At 52.6% G+C, this 24,656-nt stretch overlaps 1 protein-coding gene across 1 annotated transcript in view; it reads left to right on the top strand.

Annotated features, from left to right (window-relative positions):
- The window catches only part of Ltbp4 (latent transforming growth factor beta binding protein 4), a 29,421-nt gene extending 5,930 nt beyond the window's left edge, over positions 1-23,491 (top strand). Inside the window, exons 8-30 of the mRNA XM_051162661.1 lie at positions 487-636; positions 773-970; positions 1,853-1,984; positions 2,079-2,204; positions 2,875-3,000; positions 3,470-3,712; positions 4,570-4,695; positions 4,784-4,903; positions 6,101-6,229; positions 6,652-6,777; positions 7,056-7,178; positions 7,387-7,518; positions 10,354-10,485; positions 10,574-10,699; positions 15,260-15,406; positions 18,445-18,711; positions 19,057-19,128; positions 19,747-19,875; positions 20,101-20,247; positions 21,202-21,354; positions 21,886-22,266; positions 22,660-22,812; positions 23,267-23,491. Coding sequence (XP_051018618.1) covers positions 487-636; positions 773-970; positions 1,853-1,984; positions 2,079-2,204; positions 2,875-3,000; positions 3,470-3,712; positions 4,570-4,695; positions 4,784-4,903; positions 6,101-6,229; positions 6,652-6,777; positions 7,056-7,178; positions 7,387-7,518; positions 10,354-10,485; positions 10,574-10,699; positions 15,260-15,406; positions 18,445-18,711; positions 19,057-19,128; positions 19,747-19,875; positions 20,101-20,247; positions 21,202-21,354; positions 21,886-22,266; positions 22,660-22,812; positions 23,267-23,421 — 3,593 coding nt within the window. The 3' untranslated portion in view covers positions 23,422-23,491. The remainder of the gene's footprint in view (positions 1-486; positions 637-772; positions 971-1,852; positions 1,985-2,078; positions 2,205-2,874; positions 3,001-3,469; positions 3,713-4,569; positions 4,696-4,783; positions 4,904-6,100; positions 6,230-6,651; positions 6,778-7,055; positions 7,179-7,386; positions 7,519-10,353; positions 10,486-10,573; positions 10,700-15,259; positions 15,407-18,444; positions 18,712-19,056; positions 19,129-19,746; positions 19,876-20,100; positions 20,248-21,201; positions 21,355-21,885; positions 22,267-22,659; positions 22,813-23,266) is intronic.
- Positions 23,492-24,656: the final 1,165 nt, after the last annotated feature.

The raw sequence follows: 24,656 nt of genomic DNA, 5'->3' as shown, positions 1-24,656 counted from the left end.
CCTAACAGACACACCCAGACTCCGTATAGGCCCCGCCCACAGCGGCTTCAAACCTTGGTCACCGCTCCACATCCTCTGACCCCTTAACCTCCAGACAGCGTTCGAATTCTTTCTTTCTTTCTTTTCTTTTCTTTTCTTTCTTTCTTTCTTTCTTTTCAAGACAGGGTCTCTCTAGCGTTCAAATTCTTATACTCACTTTCTCTGGCCACTGACTTTGGAGTGCATGGTCCTGGACTTCACCTCCAAAGCCACGCCCTTAGCCACACCCATCCCGAGACACACCACTTTAAAGTTAGGTGACCAGAACAGATGGCCACCCTCTCAAAAGAGGAAACCTCTCAGTGGCTTCTCAAACATGTTATTTTTTCGGTCGGTCCATCCAGCATATAAGGCAGACTCCTGACACTAACTCAGGTCAAGCTTTGTTCCTAAGCCCTGCTCACAACTAAGAGCTCACTTGGTCTCCTCTCCTGGCCTTGTTCCCAGAGGGTTTCCGGGAGATCTGTCCAGCTGGCCCTGGGTACCACTATTCAGCCTCCGACCTTCGTTACAACACCAGACCCCTGAACCACGATCTACCCCGGATGCCCTTCACTCATCCACGGGCCCCACCAGCCACTGCTCGACCATCCACTGGTAAGATGACTCCCAGAGGGAGCGGGTGACATTTTCCGAGTGCTGCTTAAAGCAGACAGAAAGGAGGGGAGGGGTCGGGGGGCTGGGAGCAAAAACCAAAATTAAGATCTTCATTCAGATGCTCTTTCTTTACCAGGCTTTCTGCCCACTCGTCGGCCTGAGCCTCATCCTGAGCCCCAGCCTCGGCCTGAACCCCAGCCTCGGCCTGAACCCCGGCCTCGGCCTGAACCCCAGCCTCGGCCTGAACCCCGGCCTCGGCCTGAACCCCGGCCTCGGCCTGAATTTCCGCTACCCAGCATCCCTGCTTGGACCGGTCCAGAGATTCCTGAATCAGGTGTCATAGGAAGCTTAGGGTGTTAGCCAAGATACTGTGAATTTCTGTGGGGAAAGGCTTCAGAGCGAAGGTGCTGGGAAAGAGATAAGGAAGGATGAGGCCAGGTAGGAATTTGCAGAGTTGAGCAGCGGCTCCCTTGGGTACGAGAGTTACAGCTAGGCTCCAGTTTTCTGCTAAATGAGCAAACAGCTAAATCCCGAGACACGGGTTCCTATCCTGAAAAACGGGCATCAAGAAAATACACCTGGAGTATGAGATATGTGAGTGTCATTGTGGGCGGATCCAGGCAGAGATTGTTTTATATATATATATATATATATATATATATATATATATATATGTGTATATATATATATATATATATATATATATATATATATATATATATTAATGTGGATGTTAGGATATAAGGTACCAGGCAGATATTATGTGATACAGATTTTATTAGATGAAAATGGGGGGGGGAGAAGGAAAGGGGGAAGGGGTACCCCAGAGAGAGAGAAGAGAGACAGAGAAAGTAGGAAAGAGATAGAAAAGTAGAGAGAGAAAAATAAAGAAGTAGTGAAAGGTAGAGAGAGGTAAAAAGATTTTTAAAAAAAGTAGAGAGAGAGAAAGGTTTAAAAAAAAAAAAAAAAGAGGAAAGTAGAGAGGTGGGTTAGCCACGTGGAGGAAGTCTTTTATATGGCCCAGGGCAGGGCCACGCCCCCTGGCAGGTAAACAGTGACATCACAGGTAGACAGACTGTAACACAATTCTAACAGATAATAAGAGTAAATGACAACATGATCCCCCCCCCCCGCCAGAGGAACTAAGGGAACTATTCTGGGATGGAAGGGACAGAAAGTTCAGAGTTGTGGGAACCTGCCTCGCTGGCTTCCCCAGGTCCGTCCTCCAGCGTGTGCCAGCGAAATCCCCAAGTTTGTGGTCCCGGACGCTGCGTTCCTCGGCCAAGTGGCTACACCTGTGTGTGCGACCCAGGTTTCCGGCTCGGTCCCCAGGGCAGTCGCTGCATCGGTGAGCTGGGCAGAGGGGCTTCAGCGGAGCCCGGGGCCTGGGGTGGAGAGTCCTCTGCCTGGCCACCACGTAACTAGCTGCTCCTTGTCCTCAGACATAGATGAATGTCGCCGCGTTCCTACGCCCTGTGCTCCTGGGCGTTGCGAGAACACACCGGGGAGCTTTCGCTGCGTGTGCGGCACCGGCTTCCGAGCAGGCCCGAGGGGTGCAGAGTGCCTGGGTGAGAATCCCGCCCGTCCAGCCCCCGGGCTGCTCTCCCGCTTGGATCTTTTCTCTTCAGAACAGCTTATGCCGGCTCGCGTCTTCGCCTCCAAGATCAGCTAGGCTCCACCCCTGCTCTGCACCTAACCTGGCCCTTCCTTTCAGTGCGCTGTAGCTTTTGTGCAAAATCCTAGCTGTGCTCTCACTAGCTCCGCCCTCCCTGTCTTGGGTTAGCTCCCGCCCGCCCCCCGACACCCCGCCCCCCCCAGGCCCTGTTCAAGTTCTCCAATTTCTGCGCTTAACCTGACAACGACCCCTGATTCCACTCCAGCTCTCACCCCAAACGGCCCCTTCCTTCTCTGGCCTTGTCCCTGACTTCCTTTCCCTCCCTTGCCTTTGCCCAGATCCTTGCTCTCTCCGAATTTGTCCCCTCCCACGATCTTGCTCCCAGCTTCGGCCCAACCAGCCCTGGTACTAAACCTCGGAGAATCGCGCACCGCCTTTGCTTTTAAGCCTACCCTAGAGTGGGTAGCTCCGCCTACCTCATTGGCTCCGCCCCCAGGCTTGGTCTGGTCCTAGCTTTCGCCCCGCCCTTGCCCTGCCCCCTGTCGCTCCTCCCCTGGCCTCCTGTCCCTCAGGGACTGTTGTGTCTGTCTGCCACAGTCCTAGCCTCTGGGTTCTGCCCACAGATGTGGACGAGTGCCACCGCGTGCCGCCGCCGTGTGACCGCGGGCGCTGCGAGAACACGCCAGGGAGTTTCCTATGTGTGTGTCCAGCCGGGTACCAGGCAGCGCCGCACGGAGCCAGCTGCCAGGGTGAGGCTCTGGGAGGGGGACAGAAAAGAAGAGTGTTAAAGTACAGTGAGATGAGGTTGGAGAAACTGAGCAATGGAGCAAAGGAAGGCCTACTGATGGAGGGCGGGGGGGGGGGGGGTGGGCAGGAATGTAGACCAGGATCCGAAAGCCAAATGACCCGGATCAGATGGAGATGTGATTGGGGAGGGGCGGGGGCTGAGTTACGGAAGATAAATGTAGCCCCGTTCATGGGGACCCGAGAGGCAGAATTACTGGAACCAACCATACAACTCGGTTAGGATTGGTGGAAGATGAAGAACCAGAATATGCTGGAAAACAAGATAAGGGAGGGTGGAAAGAAAAAGTGATTGAGCTCATGCAGGTAGCATGGTGTTTCTGGGGGGATGGGGGGTGCGGGGGGGGGTGAGGAGGCGTGATCACACCAGAGACATCGTCGTCCCCCCCCCGGGGGTTTGCTTGCTCCAAGCAGATGTGGACGAATGCACCCAGAGCCCAGGCCTCTGTGGCCGCGGAGCCTGCGAAAACCTGCCGGGCTCTTTCCGCTGTGTTTGTCCGCCTGGCTTCCGCGGCTCGGCGTGTGAAGAAGATGTGGATGAATGTGCCCAACGGCCTCCGCCCTGCGGGCCAGGCCGCTGCGACAACACCGCGGGCTCCTTCCACTGTGCCTGCCCAGCTGGCTTCCGCTCCCGAGGACCAGGGGCCCCTTGCCAAGGTGAGGGTGCTGGGCCCATGCCTGCAGCACCTCGGCTCGCTGTGCGGCATGGAGAGAGACATTACTTGGAAGTAGAGAGGCCTTACTTAGAATGGGCTCAGTGACAGAGGCCGAGTAAGTGGAGTGTTGAGAAAGCTGGAAAAGTCTGGGCAAATTATGTCTTCTTCCCTTCCTTCCAACTGAGAGTGCACCTTTCCCTCACATAGTGGCCTTGAACTCATGATCCCTTCTGCCTCTGCCTCCTGAGTGCTGGTATTAAGGGCGTCTACCTATAATCAATGCCTACTCCTCCTCCCGTTTAAATTTTAAAAAGAAGTGTTTATTTAGGAACACAAGGCACTATCACGGTCTCCCCAGCAGCTAGAAAGACTATTAATTGGGTGAACAGGGTTTGACTTTGTCCTCCTGGAAGGAGGAAGCAGCCTAGCAAGGCTCAGAAGGCTGGCTCAAGAGTGGGATGCAGCCTGTGGTTGGGGTGCAGGGGCAGGGGTGGGGTGAAGGGTGGCGCAGGCCTTTAATCCCAACACTTGGAAGGCAGAGGCAGGTGGATCTCTGAGTTGGAGGCCAACCTGGTCTACAGAGTGAGTTCCAGGACAACCAGAGCTACAAAGAGAAACCCTGTCTCAAAAGAAAGAAAGAAAGAAAAGGGAAGGGAAGGGAAAAAAAAAAGGACTGCTGGTTAACAAGGTGTTTCCTGTCTGTAATTCTAGCACTAAGGAGGCCGAAGCAGGAGGATTAGTGTGAGTTTCAGGCCAGTATGGACTAGAGCAGGAGATGGAGTGTTGGGGGTAGGTGGGGATGGCAGTGGGGAGGGGGCGCAGACCTGTTCCTCAGTTTGAGCTGCCTCTTCTGCCCAGACGTGGATGAGTGTGCCCGGAGCCCCTCGCCCTGCGCCTACGGCCGTTGTGAGAACACAGAAGGGAGCTTCAAGTGCGTCTGCCCTGCAGGCTTCCAACCCAATTCTGCCGGCTCCGAGTGCGAGGGTGAGGCCGGGGAGGGAGGGAGGCGTGGGGCCGGGTGAGGAGGCATGGGGCCACTTCCTCAAGACTACTCTCACCCCCCACTCTCCAGATGTGGACGAGTGTGAGAACCACCTGGCGTGCCCTGGGCAGGAGTGTGTGAACTCACCAGGCTCCTTCCAGTGCCGGGCGTGCCCTGTTGGCCACCATCTGCACCGTGGCAGATGCATTGGTGAGACGGGTCTAGATGGGACCTGGGACCTGTATCTTTTTTTTTTTTTTCTTTTCTTTTCTCTTCTTTTCTTTTTGGTTTCTTTGAGGCAGGGTCTCCCTGTGTAGCCTTGGCTATCCTGGACTCACTTTGTAGACCAGGCTGGCTTTGAACTCACAGCGATCCGCCTGCCTCTGCCTCCTGAGTGCTGGAATTAAAGGCTGGCCTTGGTGGGACCTGTATCTTAACCCTGATCACTCAGAGGTGTGTGTGTGTGTGTGTGTGTGTGTGTGTGTGTGTGTGTGTGTGTATGTGTGTTGTTTTTTAGGATTTATTTATTTTATGTATATGAGTGCTCTAACTGCAGGCCAGAAGAGGGCATCAGATCTCAGTACAGATGGTTGTGAGCCACCGCGTGGCTGACAGGAATTGAACTCAGGATCTCTGGAAGAGGAGACAGTGCTCTTAACTGCTGAGCCATCTCTCCAGCCCCCATGACCACTCAGATTTTGACCTTTGACCTGATCGATGACCTTAACTTGACCTGCACCTCGATCTCTTTTCGTGGACCGCAACTCCCAAGTTTGACTCTGAGTCCATGTCCCCCCTGACCCACCCTGGGTAACTCCTGTCTCTGTAGCCTAGGAACACGTGACTCAACTGGGGCATTTTGGTGCTGACCTGACCCTTGCTGACAACCAGCTGACCTTGACTCTCAGAAATAATACATTCCTGGCCCTAAATGTGGCCTGTGACCCTAAATTTGATTGTGCCAAAACAAACAAAACCAAGAACAAAACAACAACAAAGATTACAATCCTGACCTTTTTATTATTATTTTTTTTTTTTAATTCTGGGTCACCGTCCGACTGCACCCCTGCTCAGAATCTCTTCCTTGGGATTTAATTGGGTGCATGACCCTTGACCCTGACACTCACCCCCTCACAACAGGCTGTAACCTCTGACTCCAGCCAACTTTGACACATTTGTTCAGCAAAAATCTCCAGTAATCCTAGTTCATGATACCCCGCCTCACCCCTTACCCTAGTTCATTTCTGCCCCCCAAATTCCTTTCCCTGACCCCAGGAACCCCGGTAGAGGTAGTCTCAGGTACCCATATCCCTAGGCATTCTAAGCCTGGAAGGTTCTGTGCCCCATTCGAGCCCCTTTCCCAACGTTCCCACCAACCCCTTCTGAGCTCCCAACCCGCTCCCACAGATGTGGACGAATGCACTTCAGGCACCCCTTGCGGTCTCCACGGCCAGTGCACGAACACGGAAGGCTCTTTCCACTGCAGCTGCGCTCCAGGGTACCGGTCGCCCTCGGGTCGGCCTGGGCCCTGTGCAGGTGAGCTAGCTAGCTGGCTGACCGGGCGTGAGAGCCTGGGAGTAGGGCCAGGAATCTTGGGCAAAGCCCATTGGAGATGTGAAATGAATTGAGAGTAATGGATTTCAGAGCAATTTAATCTTCAAGGTTGTGACTTGTGTGTCAGGGTGACAGCTTCATGGGTGGGGTTTACTTCGGGGGGGGGCGGGGAGACCAAGGGTCCATCCCTGATTTTGTTGTTGTTGTTGTTTGTTTGTTTGGTTGGTTTTTTGGTTTTTTGAGACAGAGTCTCTCTGTGTTAGCCTTGGCTGTCCTAGACTCGCTTTGTAGACCAGGCTGGCCTCAAACTCACAGCGACCCGCCTGCCTCTGCCTCCCGAGTGCTGGGATTAAAGGCGTGCGCCACCACTGCCCGGCTCCATCCCTGATTCTTGTGTGCCCTAGATATTAATGAGTGTCTGGAAGGTGACTTCTGTTTCCCGCACGGCGAGTGCCTCAACACGGAAGGCTCCTTTGTCTGCACTTGTGCCCCTGGCTACCGCCCTGGACCTCGCGGGGCATCTTGTGTAGGTCAGTCCCCAGGCTGTATCTGAGCGCTGAAAGGGCGGGCTCACGGCAGGGAAAGGAGGAAGAAGAGGACCTGTCAGGAAAAGTTGGAGTCTGACAGCTGGGTAGCAATCAGGAAGGACCTCCTTGGGCAGTGGGCGGGGCCTAGAACAGATTGGGTGAAGCCTTCAGGGCTTTGAAGCTTGGAGAGTCCAGATGGGAGAGCTGGAGGGGGCGTGTCTTAGACTATTAGGCGGAGGAGGAGGTGGGCCTGGGTTTCCGATGTCCCCCTTGTCTTCCAGACGTGGACGAGTGCAGTGAGGAGGACCTTTGCCAGAGCGGTATCTGTACCAACACTGACGGCTCCTTCGAGTGCCTTTGCCCTCCCGGACACCGGGCTGGCCCAGATCTTGCCTCCTGCCTTGGTGAAGGCCTCATCCTGCGGCTTCCCTGTTTCTCCTGCCTTCCCGGCTCGTCTCACGCCCTTTCCTCTTTTCCCCTCCCCTCTGCTTCTCTCTCCTCACTCTCCTGCACCCTCTTTGGCTCCAGGGGGTGGGAGTGAAGGGATGGGGGTGGGAGGATGGGGGGTGGGGGTGGGGCTTCCCTCTTACGACTCCTCTCCTTCATCCTCAGACATTGATGAGTGTCGTGAACGGGGACCATCCCTGTGCGGGTCTCAGCGCTGTGAAAACTCTCCGGGCTCCTACCGCTGTGTGCGGGACTGCGATCCTGGGTACCACCCTGGCCCAGAGGGAACCTGTGATGGTAAGACAGATCCGCACCCCTACCCCCGACTCCCAACTCTGTGACAGGTTGTGGGAGTCTGCTCCCCTGAGAGCCAGAGGAGAAATGCCATGTCACAAAAACCTGGAAAGAAAGGTTCCACCGCTAACACTTCCTTTCCCTCCTCATTGCTCTCTGGCGGAGGAAATTAGCCAGTGCTGTGTGTCTGTTTTCTTATGGCGTTGGGGTCTCTTATCAGGAATCAGGGCCCGCTAGAAACCCTCCCCCTTAGTTAATTGCTGTATCTATTTTGAGGGAAGAGGTGCCGTGTGGATCTGCATTTTCTTTCTTTCTTTCTTTCTTTTTTTTTTTTTTCTTGTCTTTTTTTTTCTTTTTTAAAGATTTATTTATTATGTATACAGCATTCTGCCTGCAGGCCAGAAGAGATGGTTGTGAGCCACCATGTGGTTGCCGGGAATTGAACTCATGACCTCTGGAAGATCAGTCAGTGCTCTTAACCTCTGAGCCGTCTCTCCGGCCCCTGGATCAGCGTTTTCTATAGTCCATGAAACAAAATTATTATGAGCTGCATTCTCTTCCCAGCGGCTAAACCTCTGACCCACAAACACCTCATTTCCCAAGTTCTCAGTCCTTAATGACCAAGAATTCAATACACAGCCACCGAGTGCCAAACATTGTGGCCAGAGCAGGAAATGAACAAAACAGAAACTCCTGCCCTCAGCTGGGCGGTGGTGGCGCACGCCTTTAATCCCAGCACTCGGGAGGCAGAGGCAGGCGGATCGCTGTGAGTTCGAGGCCAGCCTGGTTGGTCTACAGAGCGAGTTTCAGGACAGCCAAGGCTACACCAAGGAACCCTGTCTTGGGGAGGGGACCTGCCCTCTCTGAGCTAATATGGGGGGGGTAACTGTGTAAATAAATTCAGGAATTGTTGCACAGGTAACTTTGAGGCCCTTTCTGTTTTTTGTGGGTTTTTTTTGTTTTTGTTTTTGTTTTTTTGTTTTTTCGAGACAGGGTTTCTCTGTGTAGCCTTGGCCATCCTGGACTCCCTTTGTAGACCAGGCTGGCCTCGAACTCACTGCGATCCACCTGCCTCTGCCTCCCGAGTGCTGGGATTAAAGGCGTGCGCCACCACGCCCGGCTATGAGGCCCTTTCTGTATGCCAGGTGCTGTTGATGCCTTGACACACAGAAATCCCTGTTGGTGTAGAATTTGCATTGCAGGATGGTCACTGTCTACACAGTGATTTTTTTATATATACATATAAATTGTCAGGGGTGTTGTTTTGTTGAGACAGTATTGTGCTGTGTGGTCCAGGCTCTCTCTCTCTCTCTCTCTCTCTCTCTCTCTCTCTCTCTCTCTCTCTCTCTCTCTCTCTCTCTCTCTCTCTCTCTCTCTCTCTCTCTCTCTCTGTGTGTGTGTGTGTGTGTGTGTGTAGCACTGGCTGGCTTGGAATTCACTATTGTAGAATATGATACTTGGCTGGAACTTGCAGCAATCCTCCTGCCGCAGCCTTCCTGGTGCTGAATTCTAGCCATGCACCAGAACGCATGCCTCTGAATCACAAGCATAGGCCTCCTCCACGGCCAGCTTTAAGCGGGCCTAAGAAAGAGGATGTGAGACAGAGAAGGCCCCTCAGTTGGTGGGGTGCCTGCCTCGAGTGCACCATGCCGGGGGATAGGCACTAGATAAATGCGGAGACTGAGTGCTGCCCTGTGGTCTCAGCATTTAAGAGATGGAGGGCTGGAGGATCCAAAATTTAGGGTCACCCTCGGCCAATAGCCTAAGCTATGTGGCCCTAAATAAAAACTAATGCTAACTTTAAAAGGAGACTAGGTAGCCAGGGTGGCATCCGTTCCTACGATCCCAGTAATTGGGAGGTGGAGGCAAAAGAGGGAGGGGGCGCTTAAAGTTATCCTTGGCTACGGAGGATTCGAGGCCAACTTGGTCCACACGAGACTCTGACAAAATTGAAAATTGAAGAAAAATAAACTGGGCGTGGTGGCATATAGCGTTAGTCACCTCTGCAGAGGCAGAGGAAGGCAGAGGTTGGAATTCGAGGTCCACCTGGTCTACGTAATGAGTTCCAGGCCAGCCAGGACTACCTAGATACTTTGCTAATAAATAAACAAGTAAACAGGCAAATGAGGAAGTAGAGGCCAAGGATTTGGAAGGGTGTGGGGAGGACGGCAGATTAATCGGAGCACTGAGAAGAATCCGTGGAAGTGATGTAAATACAGAATTCATGTGAAATTCTCAACAAAAGAAAGGAAGGAAGGAAGGAAGGAAGGAAGGAAGGAAGGAAGCGGCCGGGCGTGGTGGCGCACGCCTTTAATCCCGGCACTTGGGAGGCAGAGGCAGGCGGATCGCTGTGAGTTCGAGGCCAGCCTGGTCTACAGAGCGAGTCCAGGACAGCCAAGGCTACACAGAGAAACCTTTGTCTCGAAAAACCAAAAAAAAAAAAAAAAAAGAAAAGAAAAAAAGAAAAGAAAAAGAAACGGGCAGACGTGATAACAGTGGGAGAAGGGATATAGCTCAGGGTGACTGAGTAAGTGGCCTTAACTTTGATATATCGATGAAAGGAGCGGTAAGGACCACGCCGTCCACGTAGTTATGGGGACGCATCTGGCAGAGAGAACAGTATGAACAAAGGCCTCCGAGGTGGGGCCCCGTGTGAGCTGTTTGAGAAACGGCCGCAAGGACGTAAGAGCTACTAGACTCGCCCAGTACCAGGCTCAGGGACTTCTCGATCTTGGCCCCTGGAAGTGGCATTAGGACCCGCGCCCCCGCTCCCCGCCTCCCACCGTCCCCTCCCCCCTTTGACTCTTTTCCTTTCTGCTCTTCCTTCCTCTGTTGCAGATGTGGACGAGTGCCAAGAATACGGCTCTGCCATTTGTGGCGCGCAGCGCTGCGAGAACACCCCTGGCTCCTACCGCTGCGTGCCAGCCTGCGACCCTGGCTATCAGCCCACACCAGGGGGCGGGTGCCAAGGTGGGCGGTCACGGGGTAGTGGGTGGAGTGTGGAGGGGATTCGAGGTTTAGAGATGACCTTATTGAAACCGACTGCCAATGCTTGCAGATGTGGACGAGTGCCGGAACCGGTCCTTCTGCGGGGCCCATGCCATGTGCCAGAACCTGCCTGGCTCCTTCCAGTGCGTCTGCGACCAAGGCTACGAGGGGGCACGCGATGGGCGTCACTGCGTGGGTAAGGGGCCACTGCAGGGGTGGGTGAGACCAGCGAGGGAAGAGGTTGGTCCATCCCTGCCCTCCTTCACTCTCCTGGAGAAATGTGAGCTCTAGGGTTGCAGAATTAGTTCTGGGTCCGAGAAATACCAGTTAAAACTGTCGTACTGAGCCAGGCGTGGTGGCTCGCTTCTGTAGTGCCAACATTTGGGAGGCAAAAACAAGGTGGTCGTTGTGAGTTCGAGGACAGCCTTGAGCTACATAGCAAGCTCCAGGCTAGCTGGGCAGTGTTGGCGCAGGCCTTTAATCCCAGCACTGGGAAGCAGAGGCAGGTGGATCACTGTGAGTTCGAGGCCAGCCTGGTCTACAATGCAAGTCCTGGACAGCCAAGGCTACACAGAGAAACCCTGTTTCAAACAACCAAAAACCAAACAAAACCAAAAGCAAAGCAAGCTCCAGGCTAGCCTGGGTGACAAAGCATGATCCTGTCTCCAAACAAAAAGAATCAAGGGACAGAATCCTTACTCAGTTAGTTTTTGAGTTTTTGTTTTAAGATTTATTCATTTTATTTTGTGAGTAGTTTTCCTACATGTATTTATATGGGCCATGTTTGTACCTGGTGTCCACAAAGGTCAGAAGAGGGCATTGGGTGGCCCTGGAACTGGAGTTATAGATGGATGGGAGCCACCATGTGGGTGTTGGGAACTGAACCCTGGGACCTCTGCAAGAGCAGCCACTGTTCTCAACCACTGAGCCATCTCTCCTGCCCCTCAGTTAGCTGCTGTTGTTTTGTTTTGTTTGATACAGAGTTTCTCTCTGTAGCCCTGGCGGTCTTGGAACTCAGACTTTAGACCAGGTTTGCCTCAGAGATCCGCCAGCCTCTGCCTCCTGAGTGTGGGATTAAAGGCGTATGCTACCATGCCTGGCTTCAACTAGGTTTTTGATTGTTTGTTTTGTGTGTGTTAAAATGTATTCTTTTGTTTTGTTCGTTTGTTTGTTTGTTTTTGAGACAGGGTCTCTCTGTGTAGCTTTGGCTGTCCTGGACTCACTTTGTAGACCAAGCTGGCCTCGAACTCACAGCAACCCGCCTGCCTCTGCCTCCTGAGTGCTGGGATCAAAGGCGTGCGCCACCACCGCCCAGCTGAGACAGGTTCTTACTATGTAGCCCGACTGGCCTTAAAGTAACATTTCTCAGTGGCTTTGCTTGTTTTTGTTTTGTTGTGGCTGTTGCCTTCTCCCCCGCCACTTCCTTTTCTTGCAGCAGTGGGGATGGAACCTGGGCCCTATGCATGGTAGTTAAGCATTCTACCATTAACCCATGAGGACGTGTTAGGAAGTGAAGGAGCGGCCCAGTGGTTAAGGGCGTGCCTTGCTGTTTTAGAGGACGGTTTGATTCCCAGCCGTGTCAGGAGGCTCACAACTGCCTGTAACTCCAGCTGCATGGGATCTGTCACCTCTGGCCTTTGAGGGTACCTGCACTCACATACACACACCCACACATAGACACACATGCATGCATAGTTGATTGAAAAAAAAAAAAAACACTATATAGCCGGGTGAAGGAGGTGGTCCACACCTTTAACGCCAGCACTTGGGCAGCAAAGGAAGGGGAATCTCTGAGTTTGACGTCAGCTTGGTCTACAGAGAGAGTTCCAGGACAGGCAGGGCTGTGTGTGTGTGTGTGTGTGTGTGTGTAGGTGTGTAGATAAATATACAGATTTTTAAAAAAAATTTTTTAGATTTATGTATATGTTATTATACAGTGCTCTGCCTCCATGCATACCTGCAGGCCAGTAGAAGGCATCAGATCACATTTTATTAATTAATTAATTAATTACTTATTTATTATGTATACAGTGCTCTGACTGCATGTACACCTTAGGCCAGAGATCAGATCACATCATAGATGGCTGTGAGCCACCATGTGGTTGCTGGGAACTGAACTCAGGACCTTTGGAAGAGCACGCGTCGCTCCTAACCTCTGAGCCATCTCTCCAGCCCAGATATACAGATTTGTTTATTTATTTTATGTGTATGGTTTGCTTGGGTGTGTGTCTGCGTAGCACGCGTGCGCCTGATGCCTAGAGGAAAGGTGGCAGATCCCCTGGAATTGGAATTCTGGATAGCTATGAGCTGCCAACTGGGTGCTGGGAAAGAACCTGGGTCTTCCGCCATCTCCCCCGCCCCCAAATGTGTCTGTGTGTGTTCCTTGCTTCTTGAGGCAGGATCTCGCCGTCTAACTCTGTCTGGCCTGAAACTCACTGTCTACCTTTATACTCACATGGAGCCACCTGCCTCAGCCCTTGCGAGCTGGGGTTAAAGACCTGTGCCACCATTCCCCGCCAAACGCGTATCTGTTTTATTTCATGTTTATTTATTTTGGTTTTGAGACAGGGTTTCTTTTTGTAGCCCTGGCTGTCCTGGCCTCTAATGTCTACCTCTTCTTCCTGAGTGCTGGGATTAAAGGTGCACCACCACCGTCTGGCTAAAATATGTGTTATTTTTATTTTATTTTTTGGTCCTTTTGTTATTTTGTCTTTTTTTTTTTTTTTTTTTTCCCAGAGCTGAGGACCGAACCCAGGGCCTTGCACTTGCTAGGCAAGCGCTCTACCACTGAGCTAAATCCCCAACCCCATATGTGTTATTTTTAAAGTGCACTTGCTGCTCTTGACGGGAACCAGGTTCAGTTCCCAGCACCCACGTAGTGACTCACAGTTGTTTGTAACTCCAAGATAGGATGCCATCTTCTGATCTCTGAGGGCATCAGGTGCGCGCACGCGCGCGCGCGCGCGCGCACACACACACACACACACACACACACACACACACACACAAGCAGACACTCATAGACATTTAAGGAAAAAAACAGCTGAGAGAAAGGAGTGAAAATGGCATGTAACTGGAGCCAAGAACTGCAGCAAAGCTGTCTGTCTCCCTCTGCTGGGTTTGTTTTTTGGCTGTGACAGGTGGGCTGTCAGCGGTAGAGCTAAGTGTGTGTGTGGGGGGGGGGGGAACCTGAAGTCTCAAGACTGCTTTTGATTGGCGTGATGAGGTCACTGCCCGCGGCTGACCCGGAGAATCGCCGTATCCTGATTGGTTCTGCTCCAGTGGAGGAGACTTGGCTGTGCTCACGTTGCCTGGGGCGGACTTGGAAGCTCAGAGAACTAAGGAAAAAGTTAGGGCTTCTAACCACAAGAAGAGTAGACAACATGTTGAGTCTGGGCTTTTAAGAAATATCCATTCCAGGAGATGGAGAGTTGGTTGAGCAGTTAATAGTCCTCGTTGCTCTTTCAGAGGACGCGGGTTCCGGTCCCAGTCGTCACGTGGCGACACACAACCATCTACAATCCAGTTCCCAAGGGTCTAGCATCTTCTGTCTCCACAGGAATCACAAACACGGCGCACATACAAACATATTCGAGCTGGGCGTGGTGGCGCACGCCTTTAATCCCAGCACTCGGGAGGCAGAGGCAGGCGGATTGCTGTAAGTTCAAGGCCAGCCTGGTCCACAAAGTGAGTCCAGGACAGCCAAGGCTACACAGAGAAACCCTGTCTCGAAAAACAAGACTAAACGAACATATTCGGACACACTCACAAATACATCTTTAAATTTTTTTTATATTGTGAGCCAAGTGTAATGGTGCTTGTTTTTAATATTATCCCTAGGAGGGGGCTGGAGAGATGGCTCAGAGGTTAAGAGCACTGATGGCTCTTCCGGAGGTCCTGAGTTCAATTCCCAGCAAACACATGGTGGTTCACAACCATCTATAATGTGATCTGATCTCTGGCCTAAGGTGTACATGCAGTCAGAGCACTGTATACATAATAATAAATAAATAAAAATATTATCCCTAGGAGACTGAAGCAGGAAGATTGCTACAAGTCTGAGGGCAGCCTGGGCTATATAAGGAGTTCCAAACCATCCTGGGCTAAAGATTAAAATGTTTTTTTTTTTTTAGCAGGGGAGGATTGGTTTGGGGGCTTGTTGTTTTCTTTTCTTGTTTGTTTGGGTTTTGTTGTTTTTGTTTTTCAAGACAGGGTTTCTCTGTGTAGCCTTGGTTCTCCTGAAACTCACTCTGTAGACCAGGCTGGCCTTAAACTCAGAGATCTGCCTGCCTCTGTCTCCTGAGTGCTGGGATTAAAGACCTGTACCACCACTGCCTGGATGGTTTGGTTTTTTGAGGCAGGGTTTATCTGTGTAGCCCAGGCTGTACTGGACTTGCTTTGTAGACCAGGCTGACCTCGAACTCACAGCGATCCGCCTGCCTCTGCCTCCCGAGTGCTGGGATTAAAGGTGTGCGCCATCATGCCCGGCTGTGAAGATTTATTTTTATTTTCATTTTATGTGTATAGTGTTTATCAGCACCACATGCATGCAGTTCCTGCAGCGGCCAGAAGAGGGCACCAGATCTCCAGGAACTGGAGTTACACCCACCACTGTGCTGGTGCTTGCAACTGAGCTTAGGTTCTCAGCAAGGGCAGCCATCTCTCCAGCCCCATCTGTTATATTTAAAATCTTGGACTTCTCCGACCACAGAAGTTAATAACACGGACTCCCGCCTGCTGTATTTCCCGTTCACAGACGTGAATGAGTGTGAGACGCTGCAGGGGGTGTGTGGCTCCGCCCTGTGTGAAAATGTTGAAGGCTCCTTCCTGTGTGTCTGCCCCACCAGCCCCGAGGAGTTTGACCCCATGACTGGACGCTGTGTTCCCCCACGGTCTTCTGCAGGTAAGATTTATGTGTCTGCCGAACAAAGGCCTACTGCTCCTGTGACTCAACCATGTGTGTGTGTGTGTGTGTGTGTGGTGTGTGTCTGTGTGGTGTGTGTGTGGTGTGTGTATTGTGTGTGTGTGTGTGTATGTATTGTGTATGTGATGTGTGTGTTTATGTATTGTGTGTGTGTATCTGTTGGTGTCTTCCATTGGTCATATGTTTCTGTAAGCTTTTAATTATTTATTTCAGTCTTTAAAGTGGTTCTATAAAGTTATTTATTTATTTGTTTGTTTATTTATTTATTTATTTGTGTGTGTGTGTGTGGAGAGTGGGTGTTTGTGCAGTCTGTGTGAGTGCCCAGAAGGCACATGGGTGCTAAGGACCTAACTGACTCCTTTGCAAGAGCAGCACGTAACCTTAACTGCTGAGCCCTCTTTCCAGCTTTTAATTCTCCTGTTTCTTTTCTCCTTTTTTGTTTTTGTTTTTTTATTATTTATTTATTTTCGAGACAAGGTATATCTGTGTTAACCTTGGCTGTCCTGGACTCACTTTGTAGACCAGGCTGGCCTCGAACTCACAGCGATCCTTCTGCCTCTGCCTCCCAAGTGCTGGGATTAAAGGCGTGCGCCACCACGGCCCGGCTAAATGCTATTCCTTTAAACAAATACAAACACCCTCAGAACATCCGGGATGACGTGGATAACAGGCAGGTGGTCTGCACTGAGCTGCAGGCTCCAGCCTTTGACGTGGACACTGGATCTATTCAAGGGAATTAGATCCTGACCTGAACTCTGTTAGATTCCATCATTTGGGAGGTCCACATAGAGCAATCAGTGTGTTCAGGCCCTTGCTCTGCATCCGGAACACCGTGTTAGGCAGAGCGGCTTAATCTCTGTGCTGATGGTCTCCAAGTCCAATGGAGAGCTAAGCCAGGTGCCGTAAGGCCTGTGGCTACTCAAAAGTATGAGATGGGACTGAAAGTGCAAGGATACAAAGAGAGATCAATGACATCCTGAGCCACTTAGTGAGGCCTCCCTTGCCTCAAATTGAAAGTAAGTGATGGCTAGGTGTACAGAGTTCAGTGGCAGAGTGCTTGTCTAGACCCCACTAGTGAAAGGCTGGAGTATAGCTCAGCGGTAGAACAGTTACCTAAAATCCCCCAATGAGTGGCTAAGGGTGTGGCTCAGTGGTAGAGCCCCTGCCTAGAATCCCCCAGTGAGGGGCTGGGGGTGTGGCTCGGGGGTAGAGCCCCTGCCTAGAATCCCGCAGTGAGGGGCTGGGCCTGTGGCTCAGTGGTAGAGCCCCTGCCTAGAATCCCCCAGTGAGGGGCTGGGGGCGTGGCTCAGCAATAAAGATCTTGCCTGGTATGCACAAGTAGTGGGGGGGAAAGCTAATGAAGAGAGAGCTATCCCTAGCTAATAACAGTCGGACAGAGGAAAAAAGGAGATGCTCAGGCCATCATGAGAAGAGATGTTGTATTCAGCCCAGGGCCCTATCCCTCCTGCGAGGCTGCCCTGGGTCTTCTGGAAGTCCTTTTGAAACAAAAAATGCCTTCACAGACATACCCAGATGATGTGCCTCACTAATGCTCCAGGCAGTTGCTTTAGAAGATTGGACTTTTCCTCAGGGCATGTAGCGGCCTAGACCAGTTTCCACCAAGAGTCTGAAATCATTGGGTGTGATGCCATGCACCTGTGATCCCAGCACTCGGGAGGCAAAGGCAGACGGATCGCCGTGAGTTCGAGGCCAGCCTGGTCTACAGAGTGAGTCCAGGACAGCCAAGGCTAACACAGAGAAACCCTGTCTGGAAAAACAAACAAGCAAACAAACAAAAACAAAAACAAAAAAGTTTGAAATCTCCCTGGGGATGCTATGGGAAAGTGCTGCAGAGTGGAAGGGTCAGAGCAGGAGGGGACAGGGCTGGGCCAAAGCAGGGGCCTTGAGTCGGGAGGGGACGGTGGGTGGGTGACATCTGAGAGCCGTGTGGGCAGGCCGTGAGGATGCCCGGTTGGGGATGTGCTGGATCCAGCCTGGACTGGGACGAACTGTGTGTGACGACCCAGAGAGGCACATGGAGAGCACAAGAGATCACCGGTCCCCACCTGTCCGATAGCTGAGGGGACACCTGGGACTGGCAAGATAGTGTTAGCGAAGAAAGTGACCGAGTAGCCAAAATGACCCTGGCCAGAGTGGCTCACACCTGTCGTCCCAGCCCTTAGAGGGTGAGGCGGGAGGATCTCTGTAAGTTTCTGGCAAGGCTGGCCTACGAAATAATAATTAATTAGGGCTGGAGAGATGGCTCAGTGGTTAAGAGCACCACCTGCTCTTCCAGAGGTCCTGAGTTCAATTCCCAGCAACCACATGGTGGCTCACAACCATCTATAATGGGATCTGATGCCCTCTGCTGCAGATAAAGCACTCATATGCAATAAAGAAATAAAAAGAAAGAAAAGAAAAGAAAAAGAAAACTTCCTCAGACTCAGGTAGCATGCGCGAAGATTGTTTATTCTGCTGAGAACTCTGGGGTGCTGGGGCCATTCACTCATACAAATGGCAACAGCTTGGGTCATAGGCACACAGGCCTTTTTGTAGGGAACTAGGGGACTCCAACTGGTCTTGTTCTGAAACTGGTGGCCAGTGTTTCCCTCATCACTGACATAGGAGAGTAGGAGACGCTGGCTAAAGTCATTTGTTTGTTTGTCTGTTTGTTTGTTTTTTAAAGTTAGTATTTTTTTTTAAGATTTATTTATTTATTATGTATACAATGCACATCAGATCACATTACAGATGGCTGTGAGCCACCATGTGGTTGCTGGGAATTGAACTCATGACCTCTGGAAGAGCAGTCAGTGCTCTTAACCGCTGAGCCATCTCTCCAGCCCCTGTTTGTTTTTTGAGACAGGGTTCCTCTATGTAGCCTTGGCTGTCCTGGACTCGCTTTGTAGACCAAGCTGGCCTCGAACGCACAGCGATCCGCCCGCCTCTGCCTCCGAGTGCTGGGACTAAAGGTGTGCGCCACCATTGCCCGGCCCTAAAGTCATTTGTTTCTTCAGGCACATTCCCAGGCTCGCAGCCCCACGCACCTGCCAGCCCCGGTCTTCCAGCCAGGCCTCCACCCCCATCGCCACCCCGAAGACCGAGCCCTCCCAGGCAGGGTCCGGTGAGCAGCGGGCGTAGGGAGTGCTACTTTGACACAGCAGCTCCAGATGCGTGTGACAATATCTTGGCCCGAAATGTGACGTGGCAGGAGTGCTGCTGCACTGTGGGTGAAGGCTGGGGCAGCGGCTGCCGCATCCAGCAGTGCCCGGGCACCGAGACAGGTGGGCATGGGCTGTTGGGGAGACACGGGGCTCAAGCTCTGGGTGGAAATACAGGGGTATGGGCCGGGTGGTGGTGGCGCACGCCTTTAATCCCAGCACTGGGGAGGCAGAAGCAGGCGGATCGCTGTGAGTTCGAGGCCAGCCTGGTCTACAAAGTGAGTCCAGGACAGCCAAGGCTACACAGAGAGACCCTGTCTCAAAAAGAAAGAAAGAAATACAGGGTATGGAGCCTGGAAAGGAGATGCATTTAGGATTGAGGCTTTAGCGCTTGGTAGGCGGACTAGAGCCAGAGGGATCAGACAGGGCTGGTGGCTTGAGTTGCCTCATCCTTGCTTCTGTGTGCAGCTGAATACCAGTCGTTGTGTCCCCACGGCCGGGGCTACCTGGTGCCCAGCGGAGACCTGAGTGCCCGGAGAGGTAAGGGACTTCAGCCCCTACCCACCCTCAGCCGCAGCAGGAGCAGCACCACCCCGGTGTCCCATCCTTTTCTTTTCTCCTTCTTAATTTGTGGTTTTGTGTAGAGGGTGAGGGAGCCCAGATTAGCCAAGCATTTTCTTTTTTGTTTGTTTTGGGTTTTGGTTTTTTTGAGACAGGGTTTCTCTGTGTTAGCCTTTGCTGGCCTGGACTTACTTTGTAGACCAAGCTGGCCTCGAACTCACAGCGATCCGCCTGCCTCTGCCAAACTCTCGTTCACCTCCTGACTGCTGGGATTTCATGCATGCTCCAACATACCTGGCTCCATATTCTCTCTCTCTCTCTCTCTCTCTCTCTCTCTCTCTCTCTCTCTCTCTCTCTCTCTCTCTCTCTCTCTCCTCTCTCTCTCTCTCTCTCTCTCTCTCTCTCTCTCTCTCTCTCTCTCTCTCTCTCTCTCTCTCTCTCCTCCTCACCTGCCTTCTGGTTCCAGTTTTCCTTGTCTCGGCTTCTGGGTACCTTTGCTGTGTTCCCCTGTGGTGACTGACTATCCCATGCTCCCCTCAGATCGCACCCCCCACACCCCCCACCGCCGCCCTCACCTCTCTCCACCTTTTCCTACAGATGTGGATGAATGCCAACTCTTCCAGGACCAGGTGTGCAAGAGTGGCGTGTGTGTGAACACCGCCCCGGGCTACTCTTGCTATTGCAGCAACGGGTTCTACTACCACGCACAGCGGCTGGAGTGTGTTGGTACGAGCCCCCCCCCCCCCCCCCCCCATCGCCCTCCCCCAACTCTGGCGGTGCCAGCCCCAAATAGAAATGTGGCCGTCCCAGCAGGAAGTCCTTCCGAAGTCTAGACCGCATCCATCACCCTGTCAGTGAGCTGGGGAAATGTGAAAGGGAACATCCTGGTAACCGCTCTCCCCCCCACCTCTACACGCCCCCAACACCTCCCTCCCCACCATGCCTTCCTAGATAATGACGAATGCGCCGACGAGGAGCCGGCTTGTGAAGGTGGCCGCTGCGTCAACACGGTGGGCTCTTACCACTGTACCTGCGAGCCCCCACTGGTGCTGGACGGTTCCCGGCGACGCTGCGTCTCCAACGAGAGCCAGAGCCTCGGTAACCCCGCCCACGGGCCCGCCCAGCTCCACCCCCGACTCCCAGCCCCTACATTACTAGGCCTGGCTTCCAGCAAGTGCCTGAAGCCTTGCACTCCTCCAAGGCCACGCCCCTAGCTCCTGACCGGGCTCAGAGTCTGACTTTTTGCTTGCTTCGCTTTTATTTTATTTTATTTTATTTTTAATATAGCAGCTCACTATGTAGCCCAGGCTGGCCAGGAACTCATGAAGGCCCCGCCTACTTCTGTCTCTAGGGCTCTGGGATGAAAGCCTTGAGCCACAATGCCTTCCCCAAACTGGTTTACTTTTTGTTTTGTTTTGTTTTGTTTTTTGTTTTCCAAATCACTATTATTTTGTAGTCCGGGCAGGCTGACCTGGAACTCATAGAAAATCTCCTGTCTCAGCCTTCTAATGGCTGCAATTACAGGTGTGCAATGAGAGGAGTTTACAGCTCCCTTTGAGGTAACCTGGCCTGGCGATAACCTCAATCTTTCGTTTTCTTGCCATGTGTACCCACACACATTTCTTGGGCCCCAAGTTCCTCTCCTTTTTTTTTTTTTTTTTTTTTTTTTTTTTAAAGATTTATTTATTTATTACTTATACAATATCCTGCCTGCATATATGCCAGCAGGCCAGAAGAGGGCGCCAGATCTCGTTGTAGATGGTTGTGAGCCACCATGTGGTTTGCCGGGAATTGAACTCAAGACCTTTGGAAGAGCAGATAGTGCTCTTAACCTCTGAGCCATCTCTCCAGCCCCTCCTCTCCTTTTTTACGTGAAGGAGGACCACAAATTCTGAGCCACTCTGACCTTCCTGAAACACCAAAACAAAACTAACGCTCAGGGAAGGGTAATAGCTGCCCCCATGTCACAGAACCCTCTGGAAAATAGAGCTGGGCCTATGTGGGAGGGCCGGGGTGCCGATCTGCACGGACGCAACCTGTCGTTGCCCTTAGATGACAATCTGGGAGTGTGCTGGCAGGAAGTGGGGCCTGACCTCGTCTGCAGCCGCCCACGACTGGACAGGCAGGCCACCTACACGGAGTGCTGCTGTCTCTACGGCGAAGCCTGGGGCATGGACTGTGCCCTCTGCCCTGCCCAGGACTCAGGTACCACACAGCCCTACAGTGACCCCAAAGGACCTCTTGGAATCTTTCCGTGTGCTGCAGCCTGTCCCAAAATCTCGGTCGCAATCCTAAAGACTTCTAAGCGTTAGCAACAGATATCTCAAGTCCCAAATCAGCAGGTCCCACAGGTCCAGCCCTGGGGTCTCTCACCTTAAATTCCTGAGTTCTAGACCCTCAAGACACAACCTGTGAAGCACCCCTCTCCAAACTCCTGGACTCTTGGATCTCAATAGCAGCTGCCCACACACACACTATTTGCCTTGTAACTCTTCTGTTCGTAGCACTAACAGATGTTAACACTTATTGCCTGGGCCCCTGACACACGAGTACCAAGACTCCACCACAGCCCCCCAAAGATCTCTGATCCCCTTCCTAGCTCTGCCTTTCCAGCTCCGCGTGCTCCCCAACCCTCCCCCCAAGCCTCCCAGCGTCTCTTCTGTTGTTGGGCAGGGAAGGTTCCGTGAGTGGTGGTGGGTCCTGATGGGGGGTATATGCCCTGGCTTCTGTTCACAGATGACTTTGAAGCTCTTTGCAACGTGCTGCGCCCCCCTGCCTATGGCCCAGCGCGCCCAGGTGGCTTTGGACTCCCCTATGAATACGGCCCAGATATAGGCCCACCGTATCAGAGCCTCCCCTACGGGCCAGATCTGTATCCGCCACCTGTGTTACCCTACGACCCCTACCCCCCTCCTCCTGGACCCTTTGCCCGCCGGGAGGCCCCTTATGGCACCCCACCTTTCGATTTGCCGGACTTTGAGGACGATGGCGGCCCCTATGGCGAGTCTGAGGCGCCTGCCCCACCCAGCCGAGGCACTGGCTGGCCTTACCGGTCCAGAGACACCCGTGGCTCCTTCCCAGAGCCTGAGGAGTCCTCTGAGCGTGGAGGTTATACAGGTGAGCAGTTCGGGTCAGAGAAACCAAACAGACCCAAAAAATAGAAGAAGGGGTATGCTGAAAGCAAAGGCAGAGGCGCACGGGGTCAGAAATGTACAAAAGCACCTGGAAAGCAGGAGTGGCGACTCTTGCCTGTAATCCCAGCACTTCGGGAGGCAGAGGCAGGAGGACTGCTGCAAGTTTGAGGCCAGCCTTAGGATGTATAGCAAAACCTAGGGGAAAAATGAACATAGTCCCCTGTCTTGCCACAGCGCCCCCTGCAGTCTGTGAGCGGGAAGGACGGGTTAGGATGGGAAGCCAGGGGCAAAGGAGGAAGGAGACAAAGCGACCTATCTCCAGTCTCAAAGTGACCTAACGCAGAGATCTGTCTGAGGCTGCCCGTGTTCTCTGCAGGAGCCTTGTCTGAGCCCTATGAGGGCCTGGAGGCCGAGGAATGCGGCATCCTGGACGGCTGCGCCCACGGCCGCTGTGTACGCGTTCCCGAGGGCTTCACCTGCGACTGTTTTGATGGCTACCGCCTGGACATCACCCGCATGTCCTGCGTTGGTGAGGAAGGGCAGGAGAGGGGAGGGGGGAAATAAAAGCGAGCTTGACCAGACAGGGTGCTTAGGAACTTCCAAGAAAGGACTTCATAACAGACATGGGCCCGACCATCCTAGAGGGAGTAAATTAACTCTTGCTCGCGCGGGGGTGGGGGAGTGGGGGGCTTGCCTGAATCGGAAAACAGTCCTGCAGATGTTGTTTGTTTCGCTGTGTTAGGAGTGGACCCCAGGGCTTGATGCTTCGTAGGCAAGTGCTGCACCGCTGAGCCACGCCCCCAGCCCCTCCATCTTGCACGCCAAAGCACAGAGCTGCTATACCACCCTTTTAGGCTCTCACAGGCAGCAGGTTGCAGTCCGCAGGCCAGGCGCTGGCATCCCTGATGCTCTACCTCAAAGGCCCGGGGTGATGGGCCGCTCGTTCCTGGACATGGGTAACATTTTTCTATCCCCTCCGCCAGACATCAACGAGTGTGATGAGACCGAGGGACCCTCCCCACTCTGCGTCAACGCGCGCTGTGTCAACACTGATGGTTCCTTCCGCTGTGTCTGCCGTCCAGGATTCGCACCCACGCACCAGCCACATCACTGCGTGCCTGCGCGACCCCGGGCCTGAGCACCTGCGCCTGGCCTCCCACTACGCCTGCGCGCTGGGAGATTCCAGAGCGCGCCTGCCTCCCTCTAGACTGCACCTGTGCAAGGACATCAGACTGTCAGGACTTAGGATGGACAGACAGAGAGGGGTGCCTTTCACTGCTCCCGTCATTTTCAGCCCCTCCCACCAGCGCCCTGGGCCTGGCTTGGTCCAGTCCTGGGTCTCCTGACACATTTCTTGCCTTTTTATACAATTTTCAATTAAAACACCTGTTTTGTACTTTTGGCCTCAGCCTGCTTTTTTTTTTTTTTTTTCTTTCCTTTCCTTTTTCTTTTTTTCTTTCTCAAAAAATTGGCTCCACGGTGTGCTGAGTCACTCACGTCACCCTCGAACGTGTCGTGCCTGACGCCAAGACTGACTCTTACTTTCCATGACTCTCAGATTAGCTTTGTCCTTCTTTGTCTTCTTTTTCTCTGGCAATTCTCCTTCCATCTCTCTGTCTTATATCTCTGTTTCTATGCTTTCCTCTTTTCTGTCTCTTTCTAATCTTAGAAGCCGTCAATGCTTCAGACTTGTTTGGGCTTTTGTCGTTTTGTTTGTTTATTTCATGTGCACTGGTGTTTTACCTCCATATATGTCAGTGTGAGAGCGTTAAATTCCCCTGGAACTGGAGTTATAGACAGTTGTGAGCCGCCATGTGGTTGCTGGGAATTTAACCCTGGTCCTCTGGAAGAGCGGCCAGTGCTCTTAACCTCTGAGCCATCTCATGTTTGTTGTTTTTTGTTTGTTTGTTTGTTTTTGTTTGTTTTTGTTTTTCGAGACAGGGTCTCTCTGTGTAGCCTTGGCTGTCCTGGACTCGCTTTGTAGACCAAGCTGGTCTTGAACTCACAGCGATCCACCTGCCTCTGCCTCAGGGCTTCTAGAATGGCCTAGTGGTAGACTGCCTGCTGAGAATCTAGAAATGAAGGGCTGAGGCCTGTGAATTAGCAGTGAAGCCCCTGCCTAGAATCCCCCAGTGAGGGGCTGGGGTGTGGCTCAGTGGTAGAGCCCCTGCCTAGAATCCTCCAGTGAGGGGCTGAAGGTGTGGCTCAGTGGTAGAGCCCCTGCCTAGAATCCCCCAGTGAGGGGCTGGGGGTGTGGCTCAGTGGTAGAGCCCCTGTCTAACGCAGAAGTCACTAAGTTTCCCCCTGAGTCCTGCTAACAGGGGGTAAAAATAAATTTAAATTTTTTTAAAAAGTGAAAGTAACCTGTCAAAG

This window comes from Acomys russatus, chromosome 19, assembly GCF_903995435.1.
Source record: "Acomys russatus chromosome 19, mAcoRus1.1, whole genome shotgun sequence".
Classification (NCBI taxonomy): Eukaryota; Metazoa; Chordata; class Mammalia; order Rodentia; family Muridae; genus Acomys; species Acomys russatus.
This window is presented reverse-complemented; position numbering and strand designations above follow the sequence as displayed.